Here is a 23,992-nt window from a genome sequence, read left to right as displayed (position 1 = left end):
TTCCCCCATACTTCCAAACCCACCAGCTCCTATGCAACAGCAGTCTCCAATGAACACACCTCAGCTTTTCTGAAATGCATGTGGCTTATGTTTTCAAATCAGATGGAAGCTGGTTTGAGGGAAACACATCAGACAAAGGTAGTTCTCAAGGAACTGCAGGATAGCGATGGATTGTAGCTGACATCGGCTTCAGACACCAGGGCTAGCTGGAGTAAACAGACGTGTACACAGCCTTAGTCTGAACTCAAGATTGTGGCTTGTTTCACCCTACCAGAATGTTATGAGTTTGTGGATCCCTGGATCCAGCAGGTGCTAAAATCTAAACAAAGCTCTGTAAGCCAGGCTACCTTCCTATTTGGAAGGAGAGATCCTGAAGCTGAGGCTCCAATACTTTGGCTACCTCATGAGAAGAGAAGACTCCCTGGGAAAGACCCTGATGTTGGGAAAGATGGAGGGCACAAGGAGAAGGGGACGACAGAGGACGAGATGGTTGGACAGTGTTCCTGAAGCTACTAATCCGAGTTTGACCAAACTGCGGGAGGCAGTGTGACCACCACCCCCATCCAGCCCAGGCTCAATCCCTATTCCCTGTTCTGCCTTCCAACTATCTTTATTTCCTTGGAACCATAGGAGCTGACTCCTAGGGGGCCAAGGTCCCTTTGCTCCCACCCAATAAAATATTTGAAGGGGCTGCCCCCCCCAAAAAAAAAGTTGATGGGCATTGCCATTCAAGTGGTGTGCACTTGTGATTGATTATGCAGGGCAGGGCTTTCCTGGCTCCACTGAATATTTTATTCAAGTTGGTACCCCTACTTGGAACACTGCCGTTTGTTCCATTTTAACTCTTCCGACCATCTGTTTCTGGATCCCCAACCAGCTTCCTGTCTGTCAGAAGACTGGCCCTCAGTCTATAAATGCTAATGGTTCTATAGGAGCCTGCTGTGAGGGACTTTATCAAAGCTTTTTGAAACATCTATGGGGGATTGAACCTGAAGGCTTCACCTTGATGCCAATCTTGATATAGTGACTGGGAGTCACTGACCCATTGTACTTTCCAACTATGTTTAACTGTCCTTCTCAGCAAGTATAAAGTTCACATTTCTAAATCTGTTCCAAGACATACAGTCACATAGATCCCGGATCCTTACTCAAACTTCCATAAACAGCAGGCTGAGAGTAAACGTGCCTGATGTTACTGCTGATTTTTGTGGGATGAAATGCACAGCTCAGGAAGTTATGTCAAGTGCTGGACATAAGCTGCACCCCAACATTTTTATCCCTTGATTTTGATTCCCAAACCTGAAATGTACCATACTTTTCCGTGTATAATACGCCCCATGTATAAGACGCCCCCTATTTTGGGGGACTCAAATTTAGAAAATGGGGTGAGATGGCACAAACTTGTTGATCTTTTATGCAGAGAATTGCCCAGAGTTGTTGAGCTTTTTATGCTGACAATCGCTCACCAGCATGCATCGCTAAATCCGCCTCTTATCTGTCCCCAAGCCAGCAGAGGCTGCAAATTGCCACAGCGTTGCCCAATCAGCACCACCCACACAGCAACCAATAACACGCACAAAAGCCATTGACAGCCATGGCAGCAACCAATCAAACGTCTATGCTATGCACTACCCATGTATAAGACGACCCCCACTTTTTAGCAAGATCTTTACTGGAAAAAACCTAGTCTTATACACGGAAAAGTCCGGTAGGTAGTTTTCAGGCAGATGTTCCCTTACATTCTGGAGCTGAAAGGATATAACATATTTCCAGAAGGACAGCAATGCGCAATCCGAGTCATGTTTATTCAAATGCAAGTCCTATATTTACTCAAGTCTAATGCACCATCAAATCTAATGTTCACCCGATTTTTCGCAGCCTAATTTGGCAAAAAAGGTGTGCATTAGACTCAAGTAAATATGCTATATCTGAAATAACTACTGGTGGCTTTTCTGTTGTTCCTCAAAACAGCACATCCTTATGTACACATAACTGAAAATAGAATCTACCCATCTATCTCTATCTATCTATCTATCTATCTATCTATCTATCTATAATCTATCTCTCTCTCTATCTATCTATCTATCTATCTATCCATCTATCCTGTAAGTCCTTCCAGCAGCACTGGCTTCCATTGTCCCTGGGATCTGCATTCGTGACTCTTTCCCCCTCCCTCCTCCTTTGCATAAGGAACTCTGAGACTGGTAGTTCTCAGGAAAGCATGTCACACAGGGAAAAACAAATCTCTATGTCCCTTGAACTACAACAGCCCAGTTTAACTGTACAGACACCGTTTCTCTTGGTTCTAAATAAGGGCTTGGTGGTGGAGGGGCTGCTCCTTGCCAGGGTGGTGTGGTGGTTAAGAGTGGTAGTCTCCTAATCTGGTGAACCGGGTTCGCGTCTCCGCTCCTCCACATGCAGCTGTTGGGTGACCTTGGGCTAGTCACACTTCTCTGAAGTCTCTCAGCCCCACTCATCTCACAGAGTGTTTGTTGTGGGGGAGGAAGGGAAAGGAGAATGTTAACCGCTTTGAGACTCCTTTGGGTAGTGATAAAGCGGGATATCAAGTCCAAACTCTTCTTCTTCTCTTCTCGTCAAATACCTTACATTGTTTGTTCTGCTCCAATACTATTTTTGCCGTATTCTAGCAAGTGGGTGGCGCTGTGGTCTAAACCACTGAGCCTCTTGGGCTTGCCAGTTGGAAGGTCAGCGGTTCAAATCCCCGTGATGGGGTGAGCTCCTGTTGCTCTGTCCCAGCTCCTGCCAACCTAGCAGTTCGAAAGCATGCCAGTGCAAGTAGATAAACAGGTACTGCTGCGGCAGGAAGGTAAACGGCGTATCCATGTCACAGATATTCCATGAGTCTCTCTGCATGCTGCCCTTTGCAATTCAGATGCTTCTCAAGGTCAAAGTGCACCGAATTTTTCGCAATGCCCTATTGACAAGAAATTATCGGCTGTAGTAGCTGCATTATGCTTGTCAGGGAGAGGCAAATGGGAAAAGATGAAAGGACAGAAACCAGCAGTTATAGAGAGCCTAAAGAGATTATCAGCAGCTTCTCATCTGACAGTGGGTCTGACGTAGAGGGGAAGGAGGATGATCCGGGAACAAGTCATTCTGTACACAGAGGAAGTAAGGGGAGGAGTTTTCGCAGACTTGCATGCTGGGTGCGGAAAAGGAAGAAGAAAGATTAGAGGCAGCAACTGCGCCCAAGAGGAAGGACACTAATTGAAACGCTGGAGATGTACGTTTGAACTTTGTCAAATAAATCAAATGGTTTGGAACTGGCTGGGAGCCCGGAGACTTATCTCTGCCAGCTGGGCAGCTTTAAGTTTCTGACAGCTTGCTGCCTCTCACACTTTTTCTGCTGGAAAGCTGGTGGAATAAGGAAATAGCTTCAACATGGAGAAGGAGCTGTTGGAATTGAAAAAGTGAAATGTCGCTCTGGAACAAAGATCCCAAGACCTGCAGAGCCGTTTGGAGGAAGCCCAGACTGCTCAGAGAGGAACCCAAGGTGGGCTATCGGCAGATGGGGGCAGGTGCGTGTGGGTGGAACGGTTCCAGGGAGACATGGAAAGTTACTTGGATTTCAAAACAGAGATGAAATATTTTCTGGAACTGGAAGGAGATAAGTTTCAGAACGATGCAGCAAAGGTTGCTCACATCATTAGACATCTGCTAGGAGGGGCTCGAAGCTGGATCAGGCCGTTAATAGCCTCGGGGAATGAAGCCCTCAGAAATGAAGCCAAATTTTGGCAAGCAATGGATTTTATCTATGCAGATCAGAGTTTAATTGACAGAACGCAGGAGGAGCTGCTGGCTTTGAAACAAGGCAAATCCACGGTACACAGTTACTGGTCTGAGTTTGCTATGCTTGTACAGAAACTGGGGTGGGATTTAGAGGCGGACCCAGTACAAGCGATATTTTAAAATGGACTTAATCCAGAAATTAAGGACGAGCTGGCAAGGGGGCCACGACCTAAAAATATGGACGAATTAACAAAGGCTGCTCTTGGGGTGGGTTTGAGACAAGAAGCCAGATGGCAGGAAAGGAAGCAAGGCAGAGAGCGGAGTTTCCATGGTGACCGCATTCCTGAGATGCCTGCAGCTGCCTCAGAATGTCAACAAGCGCCGGAGCCTATGGAGATAGGCACAGCCAGGGCGCAGGAGAGTTTGAAAGCCCAACGGTCGGGCAGGAAGGGAAAAAAAGACTGGCAAGCGGGAAAAAGATGTTTTGTGTGTCAGAAGACTGGGCACTTTGCCAGAGTGTGTCCAGAGCGTCATAACTGGCAGGGAATGGTGGGGGCCACCCAGCAGGCAGAGGGAGAGGAGCTCCAGCATTCGGGAAACGCAGAGGCCTGGCTGGTGGGAAACCGGGGCAACAGCCAGGCGGGAGCAACACAGAAAGTCCCCGGCTTGGACACCCCAAAGCAAGCATAATGTTGAAGGTGGTGCTAGAACTCCCCGATGGTCAGACGGTGGAGGAGTTGGCGCTAATTGATTCTGGGGCCTCAGCATCCTTTTTCAGCAAGGAGTTTGCGGCGCGACACCAACTGAACCTGAGGCCTTTGGATTTTCCGCTGCAAGTGACAACAATTGATGGAAGACAACTGCTGGGGGGTGAAGTGACGCATCGAACACCCCCAATGTGAATGTGTGTGGCCACCCACTCTGAGGTCATCGCCTTTCACGTGGCCACACTGGCGGGGCCACCTATCATATTGGGCATGAGCTGGTTGGCGTTGCACGATCCGATGTTTTCCTGGCACCAACGGTCCCTGACGTTTGGCTCGATGCACTGCATGGAGAACTGCCTAGCTCAAGAGCTAGATTGACAAAGCGAGGGCAGGAGGGCAGCAGCATGCAGAGCGGGGGCGAGCGAGATTCCGCCGTGTTACAGGGATTTACAGGAGGTGTTCAGCGAGAAAGAGGCGGATGCGTTGCCACCCCATCGGCCATATGACTGTCAGATCAACCTGGTACCGGGGTCAACGTTGCCGGTGGGGAAAACCTACTCCATGTCGGAGGGAGAGCTTAAGGACCTAAAAGAGTTTATTGAGAAAAACCTGAGAAGGGGTTTCATCAGGGAGTCCAAGGCGGCAGGAGGGAGTCCCGTGTTTTTCGTCAACAAGAGATCGACGAAAGAGCGACGCCTGGTGGTGGACTTTCGAATTTTGAACAGCCAGACGGAACCGGTGGCTTTCCCGATGCCGAGAATCGACGACGTTTTGGCACGGGTGCGGAAGGGGAAGATTTTCACCAAACTGGATCTCCGAGGGGCTTACAACCTTATCCGAGTACGAGAAGGCGATGAGTGGAAGACCACCATGTTCACCCCGATGGGGGCGTTTGGGTATTTAGTTATGCCCTTCGGTTTGCAGTGCGGAAGTCACTGTTTCCAAGCCTTCATGCACCACGTGCTAGGACCTTTGCTCTACAAAAACTGCGTTTGCTTTTTAGACCATCTACTTGTGTATTCGGAGGACGAACAACAGCACGTGAAGGATGTACGTCAGGTCCTGAGCAAACTCAAGGAGAACCGCTTGTGGGTCAAGCTGGAGAAATGTCAGTTCCACGCAAAGGAAGTCGAATTCCTGGGGTACCGGCTGTCGGACCAAAGGTTGGCCATGGACCTGGGGAAAGTGAAGGCAGTGGTGGAATGGGAGAGTCCCAAAACCAGGAAAGATGTTCAGCGTTTCCTGGGTTTTAGCAATTTCTACAGGAAATTCATAAAGAATTTCGCAGAATTGACGGCGCCAATCACAGACTGTCTCAGTGTTAAGAAGAAGTTTCAGTGGACGCAGGCGGCCCAAGGGGGGTTTGAGAAACTAAAGAGGGCTTTCGCTTCAGAGGAGCAACTAATCCACGTCAACCCTGCTCAACCACTACGGGTGGAAACAGATGCGTCGGATCGGGCGATTGGGGCGGTGCTGCTGCAGCCAGATCAAAAAGGGGAATGGCATCCGTGTGCCTTCTTTTCGCGGAAACTCAACAAATCAGAGCAGCATCTACGATAAGGAATTGCTTTCGATAGTGGCTGCTTTTAAACAATGGTGGCACTTCCTGGTTGGGGCAAAGCACCAAATTTTGGTGTGCACTGACCACAAAAACTTGGAGTATTGGCGTACGGCACGGGTGTTGTGCCAGAGACAGATAAGATGGGCAGAGTTCTTTGCCAACTTCAACTTCAAGATCCAATACGTGCCGGGAGAGCAGAATGCGAGGGCGGATGCGCTCTCCCGGAAACCCAAGTATATGATGGGGGAAGGGCCACCTGTAGCAAGACTGATGTTCCTGGAGAGCAAATGGTTGTGCGGGGGGACGTTAGTCAAGGACGACGAACTGATGCAAATGCTCAGACGATGCCTTTGCCAGACAAAAGATGGGGGAGTTAAGAGAAAGAGGGGGTGCCGAGGGGGGTTTTGAGGTGAAAGAGGGGTTACTGTACCACAAAGGGGCCTTGTATGTTCCAGGAGAAGACCTTCGGGGCCGAATCCTCAAGCAACTCCATGACAGTTGTACGGCGGGGCATTTTGGACAGCATAAGACCATGCTACTGGTCACACAGGAATTTTGGTGGCCAAGGGTGAGAGAGGATGTAAAGGAATATGTGCAAGGATGTGACACATGTCAGAGGGCCAAAGGGGAAAGGGCGGCACCAGCGGGGTTGCTGGAACCATTGCCCACACCTGGGAAGCCGTGGGAGGTGGTGGGCGTGGACTTTATCACTGATCTGCCCAGATGTAAGGGTAAGACAGCGGTCATGGTGGTGGTTGATCTCTTGACCAAAATGTGCCATTTCGTGCCCTGTTTGCATGCCGTAACGGCGGAAGAAACAGCTAGGCTGTTCGTAGAGCACGTGTTTAGGTTACATGGGGTACCTGCAAGGGTGGTCTCGGACCGGGGGGCTCAATTTACCTCACGATTTTGGTGCAAGCTCATGGGGCTGCTCCAGGTGGAAGTGAGCTTTACAACGGCAAGGCACCCCGAGACCAACGGGCAAGCGGAGAGGGCGAATGCTGTGTTACAACAGTATTTGAGGTGTTATGTAAGTCAGAAGCAGAATGATTGGGTGGACAAACTAGCCCTGGCAGAGTTTGCTTACAACAACGCGGAGAATGTATCCACAGGGATGACACCATTCTTTGCCAATCATGGGCTTCATCCAAGGACCTTCCCCGGGAGGGGGGAGGAGTCGTGGAGTGTTCCAGCGGCCGAACAGTTTGTGGAGGAAATGGAAGCGATCCACAGACAGCTGCAGTTAAATTTGGAAAGGGCTAAGGAGTTATACAAGAAGGAAGCCGACAAACATCAATGATCAGGGGAGGTTATCAGGGTTGGGGACAAGGTGTGGTTGTCCACGCAAGGATTGCCTTGGAAAGGGGGCTGTAAGAAACTCAAGCCCAGGAAGGTGGGGCCCTTTGAGGTTATCCAGCAAATAAATCCGGTGGCGTTTAAGCTCAGGTTGCCAGAAAGCATGAGAATCCATCCGGTGTTCCACAGGTCACTGCTGTTCCCCTACAGGGAGGGGGGAAGGAGACCGGGTAATGGGGGAGTGGAAGGCTCACCACCCGAAATGGAGGAAAGGGAGCAGTGCAACGAGGTCACGGAAATACTGGACTCTCGTTGGAGAGGGGGGAATGTGGAATATTTGGTGGCTTGGGAAGGGGCCCCGGCATCGGAGAATACCTGGGTTCCGGAAGATAGTATGTCTAACAATGAACTGGTAGAGGAGTTCCACAATTTTTTCCCGGACAAACCCAAAGGCAAGGTGAGGTCCTTACAAGAGGTGTTCGAAACAACAGATGACGAAGAGGAATTCGAAGGTTTCCCAGCATTGGATGAGGAGGAGGAAGAAGACGAAGGAGTAGACTGAGGAACACCAGGACTTGGGGGTTGGAGGAGTGTGTTCGAAGAGACAGATGAGGAAGAGGGTAGTTTTGCGGGGTTCTCCCCGACCACCTCTGAGGAAAGAGAAGGGGATGTAGTCGGGTCTCCGGAGCGGGAGGGAGCCTTTGAGGAGGGGGTGGATGTCAGGGAGAGGCAAACGAGAAAAGATGAAAGGACAGAAACCAGCAGTTATAGAGAGCCTAGAGAGATTATCAGCAGCATGTCGTCAGATAGTCATTCTGATGAAGAGGGGGAGGAGGAGGATGAGCCTGGAACAAGTCATTCGGTGCCAAGATGAAGTAAGGGGAGGAGTTTTCGCAGACTTGCATGCTGGGTGCGGAAAAGGAAGAAGAAAGATTAGAGGCAGCAACTGCGCACAAGGGGAAGGACGTTAATTGAAACGCTGGAGATGTACGTTTGAACTTTGTCAGATAAATCAAATGGTTTGGAACTGGCTGGGAGCCCAGAGTCTTATCTATGCCAGCTGGACAGCTTTAAGCCTCTGACATCTAGTTCTCAGGCACATCCTTCTCCCCTGATCCTTCCACATATTTCATTCTCTTCTCTGCTCTCCTTTCGGAATCAGGCAATGAGGTAGACTGTCTGGATGTGCAGAGGGAAGTGTGTTTGTACCACTTCCCTGCTTTTGCTTGCTTGCTTGCTTGACATGTGTGTTTGTATGCATCTGTTTTAGGTAAAATTGTATATGTATTTTTACTATCCTCTCTTAACAAATCACGTTCTTTCCTGATGTGCTGCTGCTGCTGCACTGCATAATATACAACATTGAATTTATCCACCAACACCTAACTGATCAGCGCAAAACTTCTTTGCTGGGTTGTTTCCTGCAACTCCTGTTGCAAATGAATGGAAGGGCATTGGCCTTGAACCCAGGCCCAAGAAGGCGAGTGTTTGGCCTTGTCCTTCTGAAGGTGGGATGGCTGGAGAAATGCCCAAAGCCCAGATTTCCCACAGGTTCTGTGGCCCACTCCTCTCCCCAAGTAGCCAATCCTGACAAAGATGTGGACAGAATTAAGGTGTCTGGTGGCAATCTGCTGCTACGTGTCCCTGCAATCTAAAGTGACACTCAGACCCTATTTTTCTAGGTGTGGGAAGTTCCACATTTCAAACAGTGCCCTGTATGAAGCATGTTATAAAGTGCCCCGTTTACTCATATTTATCCTTATTTTCTCTTTTGTATATCATATATGTATCATATTCTGCAGTCAGTAAGGTGTCTCAGAGTGCTGAACCTTCTAGTCATTTTCTGTGCAACAATTGTGAGGATCTATAAAACTGTTGTCCTTGTTTTGTACGAGCCCACGTTTTATGGGATGGCAGCCCACCAGTGGTGGCCTAGGGCTGCTGGCTTGATTTGTTCATTCACAGTGCCCATTTCTTCCATATTCTGACAGCTCCTAATGAAGCCCCTCGTCAAAAAGGTGGAGTTTGAGCCTGACAAGATCCACATCTACCTGGATCAGGTGAGGCCTACTCAGATCTCTATCAGATTGACAAAGATCAGGGATATGTGGAAGGGGTTCTGGGGCAATGCTCCCCCTTTGAGTCAGGCAAGGAGGGCATGGAAGTAAGGACCAAAGCAAAGCCCGCCCTAGCTGGGAGACCTTTCCTTACTCCCTCTTTTTCCTTAAGCCAGAAGAAGTGTCCTGGGGAACTCAAAAACTTGCCTATCAGAGGGCTCATCCACACTGCTGCTTGCCCCATGCCTAGAAAGTACAGTTCTGGGCAGTTTTCTGCTTGTCTTCTGCTAATATTAATAATAATAATAATAATTTATTTATTTATATCCCGCCCAACTGGCTGGGTTTCCCCAGCCACTCTGGGAGGCTCCCAACAGAATATTTAAAACATGATAAAACATCAAATATTAAAAATGTCCCTAGACAGGGTTGCCTTCAGATGTCTTCTAAATGTCAGGTAGTCCTTGACATCTGATGGGAGGGCGTTCCACAGGGCAAGTGCCACTACTGAAAAGGCCCTGTGCCTGGTTCCCTGTAACCTCACTTTTCACAGGGAGGGAACCACCAGAAGACTCTTGGAGCTGGACCTCAGTGTCTGGGCTGAACGATGAGGGTAGAGACATGGATTCGTTCTAGGTATAGATTCGAGCAGCTTTGTGCTTGCCCTGCAGCTTTCCCCTGGAAAACCTGTTTTTTGCCGCTAAGTCAGAACGAAATCAAGCCATGGAAAACCCAATTGCCGTTTGGTCTGATTCAGCGGTAAACCCCAGATTTCAGCAGGGGCAAAAGCAGTGGGGCAAATGGAGGTGTGGACGAGCCCACATTGTAGTTCATCCTAATTACAGTGGTACCTCGGGTTAAGTACTTAATTCGTTTCGGAGGTCCGTTCTTAACCTGAAACTGTTCTTAACCTGAAGCACCACTTTAGCTAATGGGGCCTCCTGCTGCCGCTGCACAATTTCTGTTCTCATCCTGAAGCAAAGTTCTTAACCTGAAGCACTATTTCTGGGTTAGCGGAGTCTGTAACCTGAAGCGTATGTAACCTGAAGCGTATGTAACCTGAGGTACCACTGTAGATTTGTTTGCCACCCCACCCCTTCTGATGGACTTCCTGCCATGTTTATCTCCTACCCCTCTTTCCTGTCTTCAGCTGGATAGCGAAGTTCAAAACTACAGTGTGTCTGTGGAACAAGAAACAGAAGTGATGGATCTAAAGCCAGCAATAGTAAAAGTGTATGATTATTACCATCCAGGTAAGCATCTCATTGCTGGAAATGGGTACCATTCATCACAAAGTGCATTTACAGATCACCCCAATCCTGCCTGTCTCCCAATCCCCTTCTCCCTAAGCATACGCGCTCCAAAGAACTCTGCCAGGGACATTCAGTAACCCTTCATTGCGATCCTTCTACGTCTGTTTTCATGCCAAGTGTCTCCATGTGTGAAGTCATGCTAGCTGGACTTCTCCACACTTACCTTTGCCAAGGGTGGTGGTGGTGGGTTCTGCCAGAGCGATTGCCCTGGGTGCATCGGGGTAGGGGAGAGCGCTACTCACGCTGCCATCCCTGAGCCATCCCTGCACTGCGTTGTGATGCTGCGATCTGAACGGATCCCAGCCTCGCAACACAGCTTGGGGAGGGCGGCGTGAGAAGGATTTCAGCAGCCGTACACCCTTCGATCCCAGCTGTCAGGCGTGGAGAGTCCTCCCCTCCCTTTGATAACTTCACAGATCAGAATTAACAAGCAGCTGATAGATTTATAGTCCTTTTATTACAGCGTCATGTTGCCAGCACAAATACACAGCTCTCCGCAAGGAGAACGGTTGCTAGTCTAATCATCGTTCTGGCTTCCGTGGCATTTTGGGCGCCGATTAGAAGTTCCTCCCTCCCTCCGACTCCTTTGTTCTCTGATACGTTCAGACCTCCAAGTCCATGGGGAGGGGAACCCTCCTTGCTCTCAAGAGATGTCTCAGCTAGCTGCCCCCTCCTTTCTGGTTCTGTCGTCATTATCTCGTAACTGGGTAACTCCCCCTCTAAGCTGTTCAGCTTCTGTCTCTCTATCTGAACATGCTGTGGGCAAGAGGGCGAGTGCACAATTCTTCCCCCTCCAGCTCTCCATCAGAGAGAAGCTGGTCTGCCATGGAATGCATTCCCCATTCCCTGACACCAGCCCCTTGAGGGCGAGGCTGGGGTGGAAGGGCGCATTGTGTCCTTCTCACACTGCCCTCCCTGAGTGGGATTCCGCAACAGGGATGAGGAACCCGTGGACACAGAATCATAGAATTGTAAAGTTGGAAGGGACCCCGAGTGTCATCTAAACCAACCCTCTGCAATGCAGGAATCTCTTGGCCAATGTGAGGCTCAAAGCTATGACCCTGGGATTAAAAGTCTCATGTTCTACCGACTGAGCTATCCTTCAGGTCCTCCAGATGCCATGGGACTCCACCTCCCATGTGCTCTCGCCAACACGGCCAATTGTCAGGGATGATGGGAGTTGTAGTTCAGAAACTTTTGGAGGACCCTGACTTCCTGCTGATGGGGATGGGAGAGAGGTTTGCTCTGGGGCTCGATCTCTGTCTCATGAATTGTTCTCTCTCATACACAGAAGACAGTGCGGAGGTTGAATATAACGCTCCCTGCAGCACAGGTAAGGATGGAACGAGGTTTGGGCACATGTCAGAAAGGAGAGTCACAGCAGCTCATAATGGCCGCTGGTGAGATTTAGGTGGAATCGTGCAGGCATCCACTGTGCAAGGAGAACTCCCCTCCCTCCACATCATGATGGGTGGCTGGCCTGGACCCACAAAGGCTTAATATATGGTGCCTTATTTTCTTCATATTTCTTTCCACAGAGAGCACAAAGAAAGACCACTAGCTCTGCATCTGAGGCGTGAAGCAAACCCAGATGAACAGCACAATTGCTGCAGGAGATCTCCCATCTTAGGTCATTGTTTTGAGACTGCTTTGTTAGGTCATGTACAGATGTCTTGGCTCCAAAGTTCACTGTGTGCAAGAACAAAAGCACTTCTTCTTTTTCTAATTTTTTATTATTTTATTCACATAATATACATTCTTTACAACAGACAACTCCAAAATAAAATCATATATAGCAAAACCATAAGTCTCATGTTTTAATTTACACTGATCTCCTTTCCAATACCTTTACTTGATATTTCTTGCTGCTTTCTGCTTCCCTTATAGGAGCTTTATGGAAATTTAAATCTCTTAAATCCTATACCAATCTTTAACAATTTCAATTAATCTCTTCACCTCCCTCCCCCACAACCCAGTACTTCAGCCGTGTGCGATCTTCTTTGCCTACCATTATTTTTGTTATTGTTGCGTTACTCACTTTGTTATTCCAACCTTAATATAATATTCTCCTATCTCCTTGCGCCTTTTAAACTTTTAAAGAATAGCGCTTCTGTTAAGTTGTGGGTGAACATATCAGACAACACAGCAATTCTTCAAACAGCTCTTGTTTATTCACAGGCCAGAACAGAACTGAACTGAAGGGTTCAGCCAGCCTGCTTATATAGAGCTCCACTACAATGCAACAGTAACCACTTTCTGTAACTATCCAATCACTGAACGTCACTTTCAATCCCTTATTTGCATATGTGGACCAGGGTGAGAACTTCATCACATAACAACTTCATGTATGTGGGGAGCCCACTGATTACCCCCTCCTGCTCGCAGTTCCTCCTCCTCCTAAAATGCAGCATCATGTGTTGCTCCATGGAGGTTCTGCCAACCCTCTGAAGCAGATTTTTTTTTTTTTGTGAGTACAAGCCGCTGCAGTTAAGGGAGGAAACAGGTGGCTTTCCACACGTGTGCAGAGGTGCTATTGCCATAATTGACTACAGTATACAAGTTCTTTTTTCTTTTTTCTTTTTTGGACCCCAGATTGTTCTCTGATCAGACAAGTTTTGCAGGTGTTTACAATAGCACATATAGTGTCTTGAAAGAGTTGATATATATCCCCAGAAGAGAAACCAGCAAATTTGCAATAGATACGTGTTACAGGTGCCTATTGGATAATGCTCACGACAAGTGAGATTGACTAGACCAGAAGTTACTAACAAACTGGTCCAGTCAATTTCAAACACATCCCAGGTGCGACTAGGGTTCAGATTTAGGACGGAAAGTTAATGAGCCTTCCTCCTCCCGCCAGTGAGACATCTCTGTAATGTATGTATGACCAGTTCCCCGTGTTACGGTGGTCCCCACTGTTTGGAAAAAATGTCTGAACACATGTTAGAATCATGTGATGACCTGGAATAAATTAGGTCACCCAGTTCAACCTTCGTCCCTCATCCTTAAGCAATTAATCTATTTCTAAAAGCAGTTGGTAGGGACGCGAGTGGCACTGTGGGTTAAACCACAGAGCCTAGGACTTGCCGATCAAAATCTTCTGATCAATTTGGGGGATAATCCATCTAATAAGCATTAGATAACCACCAGGGCTATCTGGCTGAATTTGTCCTACTTGGGCCAGCGAGGATCGTAGGGATTCGAACCGCTGACCTTCCGATTAGCAGTGGTTTAGACCACAGCACCACCCACATATAGTATGTTCATCACATGCTGTATTTCAACTACTTAGGGACTGCAAAAATGATAATTGTGCAATGGGGGGGGCGGTAGGTGAGAATTCATTGAGAATTCATGACAATTCATGAGAAAAAAGCATGCCCTCATTGAATCCACCCACAGAACTGGAATTTTACCTCTTCCTGTCGGCAGCTGTTGATCCATCTTGCTGAGCTTCCAGCATCTGAACTTGTTGCTTCTTTTATACGAAGCATTCTTTGTTTCACTTTCTTTTCCCCAGAAAGGGCTCATGGTAACAAACGAAACTCCAGCATTTATTTATTTGCTTATTTATTTATTTATTTGCTCGTTTATTTAATAGCACATCCTTCAGCAGAAAGTCCCAGGGCAGGTTACAAAAGCACCACAATTAAGGAGAAATACAAATTACATTCACACCATAAACAGTGGAAAACAACAGCAATTCCTAATAATTCTCACATTTTTTGCAATGGATCCCCCCCCCAATAAATATTGCATCTGTGTACGTTGTTTTCACAGATATCTGCATTTTTTTGCAGACATTTGTGAAATATTTGTATTCCCCAAATATATCCATTGTGGGGTTGGATTGCTGCACTTCAAAAACCATATGTTTCAAAGGACAAGCTGTGTTTTGGTCACCCAAGGGAGAACTAGATAGATTTGCATTAAGATAGGAACTGAATTCTCCCTGCCATACAATAATCCCTTTCCAACTCCTCAACCCTTTACTGTCTCTACTAAAGGGGCCAGGGCAGGATCCACACAGGAGAAATCATAGCTCTTCTCATACGTGACCAAAGGAGCTGCTCTCAGTATATCTGCGTGACTGGCCAAAAAGCACAAAGGCCGTTCTTGCCACAAGCCTTTGGACAAATAATTTTTCCACTCTCCTCTATAACCTACCACAGGTGACCGTTGCTCCCTCTTTCCCTCCCCTGTCCACCTAGTGAACTTTGTGAAAACAGAAAACTAAACTGAATTTCCTACTAAAGTTGGGATAGGCCTGATCTCTGTTCTATACTATTCCAACGCATGCAGAGGTTGTGGAGGGAGAAATGCCAACCAGGCCTGCAACATCCTCATCAGCTCAAACTCCAGCTTTTTCTGCACTGAGCACAAAAGGTCTGGAGGAATCAGTACATTTCCAAGCACAATTCAAAGTGTTGGTGCTGACCTTTAAAGCCCTAAACGGCCTCGGTCCAGTATACCTGAAGGAGCGTCTCCACCCCCATCATCCAGCCCAGACACTGAGGTCCAGCTCCAAGGGCCTTCTGGCAGTTCCCTCACTGTGAGAAGTGAGGTTACAGGGAACCAGGCAGAGGGCCTTCTCGGTAGTGGCACCTGCCCTGTGGAACGTCCTCCCAGCAGATGTCAAGGCAACAAACAACTATTTTACTTTCAAAAGACAACTGAAGGCGGCCCAGTTTAGGGAGGTTTTTAATGTCTAACGCTGTATTGTTTTTAATACAGTGGTACCTCGGGTTAAGTACTTAATTTGTTCCGGAGGTCCGCAGTGGCGTAGTGTGGGTTGTCAGCACCCGGGGCAAGGCAAGTAATTTGCGCCCCCTAACCCGGTAGGGGCAGAGAGCTGCGAGTGTGAGCATGCCCCCCCCCAGATGTTGCGCCTGGTGCGGCCGGCCCCCCCTGCACCCCCCACACTACGCCACTGGAGGTCTGTACTTAACCTGAAACTGTTCTTAACCTGAAGCACCACTTTAGCTAATGGGGCCTCCCGCTGCTGCCGCACCGCCGCCACCACGTGATTTCTGTTCTCATCCTGAAGCAAAGTTCTTAACCTGAAGCACTATTTATGGGTTAGCGGAGTCTGTAACCTGAAGTGTATGTAACCTGAAGCATATGTAACCCGAGGTACCACTGTATTCAGTTGGAAGCTGCCCAGAGTGGCTGGGGAAACCCAGGCAGATGGGAGGTGTATAAATAATATATTATTTATATTTATATTTATATTTATATTTATATTTATATTTATATTTATATTTATATTTATATTATTTAAGTGTGGGCAGCCTATGTGCAGCAAAACAGAGACCTAGCATGGTTCCCTCCAAGCAGTCTGTTGCACCAGGAGGGGGATGCACTTGGTGGCTAGGGCTCAGAAGAGGAAGGGTGAGGTGAGACTCTGCAACAGAGCCCTCTTGGTGTGCCCTCACCTTACCACCGCTAGGGGCTGCCCCTTCCCCACTTGTGGAGGGTGAGAAGGGCTTAGGAGCACCACCTGCTCTGACAGAGAGGGGAAGTTTAGAGAGTTGTGTGGGTCCAGTGCTGTTTCCCAGGAGAGGAAGAAAGAAAAGAGGCGATTCAGGCCCCCAGGTGGAGCATCCGCCTGCTGGGATTTCTGCAGAGACAAGGATTCTCAAGAGCTGCTGAGTGTCCTCTGCTTCTGCTCTTGGCAGGCAGATGGTGAAACCCGCTGGAACAACTTTGCAGGCCCCAAGCAGTCTTGGAACTCTGGCTATGAATTTTAGACTCCTGAAGCTTCGCCTTGCTCTCAAACCCAACTTCCTTACACCTTTGCCTTGCAAGAACAACTGGACTAGATACTGATCTTCCCTAGCTGCTGAGTTGGTACCATTATCCCCCCCCCCCCCATTATTTATAATCACACTTTCATCCAGGGATGTCAAATAACTTACCAAAAAAAACCATTCAGTCGAAAATCTAACAATAACATGCATCAAAATCCTCCTCCTATTAGTTATACATAACAGTATATACTTTTGTCCCTACTCATTTATCCTAATTTTCCCCCTTCCTCCCTCCCCTTTAACCCCTCCCCCCAAAACTTGTTCTCTCTTCAGATCTTTAACCATGTGCGCAGATTATTTATTCAAATTTGAATGCTTGGGTTGGCTCCTCCCCCCACACACTATCCAATTCCTATAACTTATTCAAAATCTTCCGTCGTTACTGGTTCAAATATATCAGATTGTATATATTCAAAAACATAGTCATTCCATTTTTCCATTGTCCATTTGTCCTTTTCTTTCCATCCTAATGCAATAACAAGCATACCAGCTAATATCATAATTTTATACCATTAGACCAACTATAGTAAAAGTTCTGTGCTTTACTGGCAAGTAAGCGCATCCATTGTTGGTTATGATGGATTGTTGGATAGGGCACTATCACACAAAACACCCCTCAAGCAAAGATTATCCACTCAAATCTCCCCTGGGTTCCCAATTGCGTGGCGAGTTCCCGCCCCCCACCAAGGATAAATAAAGACACCAGACACCATAATTTAAGGTTAAATGGGCGAATTAGGCCTCAACTTTATGGAATTCAGGAATGAGAGGCATTGGCTTAGGCATTGGTCCTATCGACTATCTGGCTCCAGCCCATTTGCTGAAGACCGGGAAAGGTTAACACCATAGAGGGGGAGTCTCCTGCTGAGGCACGTCAACTAGGAGCTCCCCCAGGTCACCGCTGGGGAGGGGCATGCCTTAGGCCCACACCTCCATAGGCTTCGGACAGGGCCACGCCCCCCAGAGTCCTTTATCGGACCACCCTTTGTTCACTGGGGGGAGGTGATGGCGTTCCTCCCCCCACACACACCCTCTTAACCCCTTCTTACCAATGCCGCTCGCCGCCAATACTCTCATGCCTGAAATCAATCCCTTATTCCCTTTGCTATGTCAGTCAGCCAAATATCATTTCCCGCATCCGAAAGATGCACGCCATCAAACCGGTAGAGGGCCTCGCAGTTGAAACGTATGCCCGGTGGTCAATGACCCTTCCACCCAGGGCTGCCACTCTACGCACCACCACCCGATCCAAGGCTTTCCTAGCCCTATTTATGGCTATCGGGCACCTGCAATCTCTCTGCCTTTCCATCAACGAGGCCCAAATAATGGTGATGTTTGGATAAGAGGCCTTAAGCTCCTCAAAGTCAATAAAGATGTGCCACATCAAGTCGACTGCCTTTCGGCAAGCTAGGTCATTTTCTCCTAATTGGATAAGTAAAGCATCCGGGGGGGCCCTCCACTGCCGCTCTGGCCTTAATTGCGGGCAACATTTCGGCCCAGTGCATTCCCCTCCGAGAGATCCAGGATATATTGATGCGAGGCAGTAAGTCAAGGTGCAGCCTGAGACCGGAATTGATGGCGCGGACCCTGGCCCAATGCACAATGCTGTGCCCAATTATCCAAATGCATGCCCTCATAGCTCCTGCAAGAAAATTGAAAGAACAGGCCAAGGTCAGGTAACCCCAGGTAAGCAGTCATAAGTTTTTTCTAACATAGCGCTTGTAAGCATCCGATTTCCAACGGCCCAGGTCCTTAATCCTCTCAGCAGTGAGGCCCAGGTGCATTGCTGTGGTAGCCGCTCCTATCCTAAAAGAGTGCGCTGCAAACTCCGCAGGGGGTAAGCCGCATGCTGCCACTGTTAAGCGCATGACACGAGTGAACTGGTGCCGTGTCAGTGGTAAGCCATCTGCATGGATCAATAGAGGCCCTGCTGAATTAGTCCTCAGAAATAAGAAACGCCTGGTATCATTAACTGGGCATGGGCCTGATTTTCCGGTTGCCAAGAGCCGAACCAAAGCCCCCCTCCCGTACTGATCTGTTTTGGAGCTGCGTATCCTCAAAACTAGATCCTCCCGTGATAGCGTAACATCGCTTAATACCATTAGACCAACTATAGTAAAAGTTCCGTGCTTTACTGGCAAGTAAGCGCATCCATTGTTGGTTATGTTGGATTGTTGGATAGGGCACTATCACACAAAACACCCCTCACGCTGCAGCAAAGATTATCCACTCAAATCTCCCCTGGGTTCCCGATTATGTGAGAAGCCTCCTCAAATTCACAAAGCAATGGTGAACAGGGTTACTCAGTCCTATGGCTGTTTCCTTGGATGTTAATCCTGCTGGATTCAATGGGGCTCATTTCAAAGTTAAGTGTGCTTGAAATTGAGTCCTAAGAGTGAGATCCAAACCCCATTCTGATGCTCTGTACTGGGGGAAGTATGGATAAGGCAAGAACCTTCTGGCAGTGGACAACTTAATAGAAATTTAATAAACAAGAGGGAGGAGAGTATAAATTAAAAGAATTTAAGGAATTATGTGGAAAATTAACAACATACAATATCATGATTTGAACTAAGTATTTAAGAAAGATAGGACACAAGGGTTTAGGGAACAAATATCACAACTAGAGAGAGACCTGTTGGAATGTAATGTAAAAGTGTCTAAAATGTATAAACTATTATTGGAAAGGGAGACAAAGGATGAGCAAGTAAAATCCTCAATGATACACTGGGCAAGAGATATCGGTAATAATATAGATATGGAAGCATGGGAACGACTGTGGAATATGGATGTAAAATTTTCAACGTGTTGTGGTTTAAGAGAAAATTATATGAAAATGATATATCGTTGGTATCTAACACCAAGTAAACTAGCAAAAATGTATAAATCTAAATCAAACAAGTGTTGGAAATGTGAAGAGAAAGAAGGTTTTTTTATCATATGTGGTGGTCTTGTAGTAAGGTTAAAGCTTACTGGGAAATGATATATAATGAATTGAAAAGGATGTTCAAAACAACTTTTGTAAAAAAGCAACAAAATACAGAAGCTTTTCTTTTGGGAATTATAGGGACAAAGCTACCTAACTTGTACAGAAATTTTGAAAAATAGCAAGAATGCTACTTGCCCTAAAGTGGAGATGAGCAGAAGTCCCAGCAAAGGAAGAATGGATACAAGAACTTAGGGAATGTGCAGAAATGGCGAAACTTACCGGAAGAATAAGATATCAATTTTTGTAATAAAAGAATGGAAATGGTTTATTGAATATTTACAGATAAATTGGAAACAGATAAAAACATTGGCAGGATAATTGTCATAACCTGCAGTTTCATAAGAGTATATCTTTCTAGATAATTAAATGAGCAAATTAAATGAATTTGGATATGCAGAAAATATTTTTTTTAAAAATATATTGAAGGAACCGCAGAAGGAGGGGGAAGGAAATTTGAACTTTGAAATGTTAAATTGACTGTAAAACTAATGACATGTATAAATCTGAAAAATATAAATATATATATTTTTTAAAAAAGAACCCTCTGGCAGAGAGAACCTGGCAGGTGCTCCTTAAGAGCAAGAACTCATCCTCCTGCCCATGGACAGGCCAGCAGGCAGCTGAGACATCCTCCAGCTATTGGGCCAGGGAAAGGCCACAAAAAAGGGCATCCCAAGGACAGAGAAGTGCCATGGCAAGGGGTGGGTGCAGTTCTGCCACATCCAAACCCCTGTCAGATGGTGGCCACTCCCTTGCAACCTGGCAGATCCTCTGCTATTGTCAGAGCTGGCCGAAGGAGAATAGACCTCACGAGAAGGCCCAGCAATGTGTGCGAGGGCTCCTTTTTGCTGGCACTGTCTGCTTCTGGGTCTGTTTGGGCTGCAGTAAGCATTTCCGCGATTCCAATCAAGGCCTTTTTGCCATCTTAAATGGCAGCAAATGTCAATCTGATTAAATTGCCCTTCCAACCATGAATCCAGGGCTCAACTGCACGCAGAAGTGAATTGTGCTCCTTTTACTGGCATGCGGGTGCATTGCACATTTTTCCTTTTTTTGCAGAAAAAAAGGTAAAGGTAAAGGACCCCTGACAGTTAAGTCCAGTCGTGAACGACTCTGGGGTTGCGGCGCTCATCTCACTTTACTGGCCAAGGGAGCTGGCATTAGTCCGCAGACAGTTTTTCCGGGTCATGTGGCCAGCATGACTAAGCTGCTTCTGGCGAACCAGAGCAGCACATGGAAACGCCGTTTACCTTCCTGCCAGAGCGGTACCTATTTATCTACTTGCACTTTGACGTGCTTTCGATCTGCTAGGTTGGCAGGAGCTGGGACAGAACAACGGGAGCTCATTCCATCACGGAGATTTGAACTGCCGACCTTCCGATCAGCAAACCCAAGGAGCTCAGTGGTTTAGACCACAGCGCCACCCGCAGATAGCAGTTGTCAAAAGTGAAATGGAACCATGTCCCACTTATGGGTTCCTCAGAGGCAGATACAGGTTTTTGATACAGGTTTTGTCCCCCCCCCCCCCATTATTTCCTTCAAGGAAACTGCTTGGAGCACTGGCTAAGCAAAGTAACTTCAGACACAAACAACTCGCAGGGCCATGTCATGGTTGCTTTAGCCGAGTTTCCTACATTGCAGGGGGTTGGACTAGATGACTTAGGGTCCCTTCTAACTCTACAGTTCTATGATTTGCACTACCAGAAAAGTTTGTATATTATTATTTATTGACCATTCATTTCTGGCCACAGAGGGCAGCAGTACATTGGCTTGGTGGGATTTATTTATTTATTCATTCATTCATCATTCATTCATTCATACCCCGCCCATCTGGCTGGGTTTCCCCAGCCACTCTGGGTGGCTTCCAACAAAATATTAAAAATACAATAAAACATCAGACATTAAAAACTTCCCTAAACAGGGCTGCCTTCAGGTGTCTTCTGAAAGTCAGATTGTGCTTAATTTCCTTGACATCTGATGGGAGGATTATTTTCAAATTTTCTACCTTCCTTCAACTAGTTTAACTTTGGACACTTGCAAGTGCTATACAAGTGTTATTGCTTTAGGGAAGAATGGCTGTCAGACTACTTAAAGAAATATTATAGTACGATGAACTCACGAGCAGGATTTGAGCTATGAGCAACAGAAGTAATGAGATTATTGTATTGTGGTTATGATTTAACAGACAGGAGATAAGGTGCAGCAGAAGAGGAGAAACTACAACTCCATGGAAAACAGGGTGGGGAGTCCACAAAAATAAGAGGAAAAAACGTAATTGTGCGTTGGATTGTATATGTCAAAAATGGTGCAACTTAATAAAATGTATTCATTTTTAAAAAGTGTTATTACTATTGTTATTATTTCTACTACAATCAAAACATAACGCCAGGAAAACAGATGACACCTTAAGGAACAGTGTAACAAAATATACAAGTTACAATAAAAAAAAAATGTCTACACTATGAACACAAGGGAACAATAGCAGCAGCAGCATCCCATAAACATGCAGAAAATAAGCATGAGGAAAACTGCTCTCCAGATGAACTTCTACCTGCCTTGCAGCTGTTAAAGAAACATACAGTAAGCAAGGTCAATACAAAAACAAAACACACAACAGAAAGCCAAGGAGCAGCCTTCTCTCCATGGCTTCCCCTCCCTTTATCTTTTTATCTCCTCCAACAAAAGCAGGTAAACTGCCTTCTTCCTTCAGTCCCAGACATTCCCCCACCACTTCCATTCCACAGGGGAGAACTTTTCCAAACCTCCATTCAGATGGAGAGGAGCTATTTGGCCAAGGAGCCTGAGGCTCAAGTACTTGCTAATCGGCTATGAATGAAGCTTGGGTCAGAAGAACCCAGGCTGGGATGTGGGGTTCCACCAAACGGGGGGGGGGGGCTGCATAATATTGGGAATCTTTATTTTATTATATGCTTGAGTAAGAAGCCCAAAGGCACCTGGTGAAAGGGACAGCAGGTTGAAGTCTGAATCCTTGTTTATTTGTAGCCACTGAATTCGGTGGAGAAAAGGAATGCTGTATGAAGGCACCATCCTATGCACATTTACTCAAAAGTAAGCCCTCTTTATTTCAAAGGGACTTCTCAAGTAAGTGTGCAGAGGCATGCAGCCTGATCTCTTTCAAACACGTTGCAATGTATTGAATAAAATAAAATAAGATAATAATAATTTATTATTTGTACCCCGCCCATCTGACTGGGTTTCCCCAGACACTCTGGGTGGCTTTCAACAAAGATTAAAAACACATTAAAATGTCACACATTAAAAACTTCCCTAAACAGGGCTGCCTTCAGATGTCTTCTAAATCTAAATCAAAATTAGAGGCAAAATAAAGCAAGTAATCATATTTTAACTTAAACGTAGGGAAAGTGCTATATAAATACTATACTTTATAAGATAAATACTAAGCTTTATAGTAACTATTGTCAAAATAAAGCACATCTGAGGGATGCAAAGCAAAAGACCAAATTCACTGCCAAGCAGTGCTCTTGCTTAAAATTAATCATGTGACATAATAGTTCATAATTTCTTTAAAAATCATCTCAGTAGGGTTTGTATTATACAATCTACTGCTGTACACCATTGGGAAGTTAGGTGCTAATTTATAAAAGCAATTTGCAGTGCAGCCCCCTATATATACTTACCAATGGGTACGTTGCATTGAACATTGTGAGATATAAACATACCACAGAGTTACACTGTTTTTTAAAAAACAAAAACAAAGTTTTATTGGTTTTTAAACAAATACAAATACAATAACCATTCTGGGATGTAGAAACTACTTTGTTAGAAGCTAAATTAACCCTACAGTCACATCATACAATTCAACCACTTTGCCCATTTCAGATGCTTGGAAACATGGTAAAAATGTATAACAGATTCCTATTTCTTCTTCATTATGATTTCTTAACTTTTTCAATTTAAGCTATAATATTGTACTTGGTTACTTTAATTTTGCCTTTAATTTCGATTTAATTTCATATGCTACAGTGAATTTGAAAGAGATCTGTCTATAATCCTCCACACACTTACTTTGATAAGTCCCTTTGAAATCAGCAGGACTTATCTTTGAGGAAATGTTCTCGAAACAGGAGTGAGCAAGGAGGTAGCAATGCTTGATAACAAATCCTTCAAGGGGGTAGGTACTTTGTCAAAAGCTTTTTGAAAGTATATAATATTCATATGATCCCATTTTAATGTTTTAATGTTGCATTTTAATCTTGTTTTTAAGTTGTATTCATTCAACTTGTTTTTATTATTGGTTGTTAGCTGCCCTGAGCCCGGAGGAGGGCGGGGTATAAATAAAATTATTATTATTATTATTATTATTATTATTATTATTATTATTATTTACTTATTGACAATCACAAGTAAAGATTAGTGAGACAGAATTTAGCCTTGTAGAAGCCATATCTGAACTTTGTGAAATGTTCTCCGATTCCATTGAAGAAACTGTACTGAACTGTCCTCCTTTGGCAAAACAGAGCGGCAGGC

The 23,992-nt window shown here is 46.1% G+C and overlaps 2 protein-coding genes across 2 annotated transcripts in view; one reads left to right on the top strand and one right to left on the bottom strand.

The window, feature by feature from the left end:
- Positions 1 to 23,992, bottom strand: part of LOC310752467 (alpha-2-macroglobulin-like protein 1) — a 91,650-nt gene that overhangs the window by 59,948 nt on the left and 7,710 nt on the right. The gene's annotated exons all lie outside the window — the stretch shown is intronic.
- On the top strand, positions 9,232 to 12,485 carry LOC310753003 (alpha-2-macroglobulin-like protein 1). The gene is made up of 4 exons (XM_083594216.1): positions 9,232 to 9,374; positions 10,522 to 10,624; positions 11,976 to 12,017; positions 12,223 to 12,485. Exons 1-4 carry the CDS (start codon positions 9,312 to 9,314, stop codon positions 12,243 to 12,245), a joined length of 231 nt encoding a protein of 76 aa, XP_083450342.1. The 5' UTR covers positions 9,232 to 9,311; the 3' UTR covers positions 12,246 to 12,485.

This window comes from Podarcis filfolensis (genome assembly GCF_964270895.1).
Source record: "Podarcis filfolensis genome assembly, chromosome: 17".
NCBI classification, from domain to species: domain Eukaryota; kingdom Metazoa; phylum Chordata; class Lepidosauria; order Squamata; family Lacertidae; genus Podarcis; species Podarcis filfolensis.
Note: the sequence above shows the minus strand (reverse complement) of the source record. Positions and strands in the feature narration are given on the sequence as shown.

Excerpts from the sequence above, each read along its gene's own strand:
- LOC310753003 (XM_083594216.1), top strand. The coding sequence starts at position 9,312 with ATGAAGCCCCTCGTCAAAAAGGTGGAGTTTGAGCCTGACAAGATCCAC. Across the intron at positions 9,375-10,521 it reads TCCACATCTACCTGGATCAG|CTGGATAGCGAAGTTCAAAA; the intron begins GTGAGGCCTACT and ends TCCTGTCTTCAG. Across the intron at positions 12,018-12,222 it reads TAACGCTCCCTGCAGCACAG|AGAGCACAAAGAAAGACCAC; the intron begins GTAAGGATGGAA and ends TTCTTTCCACAG.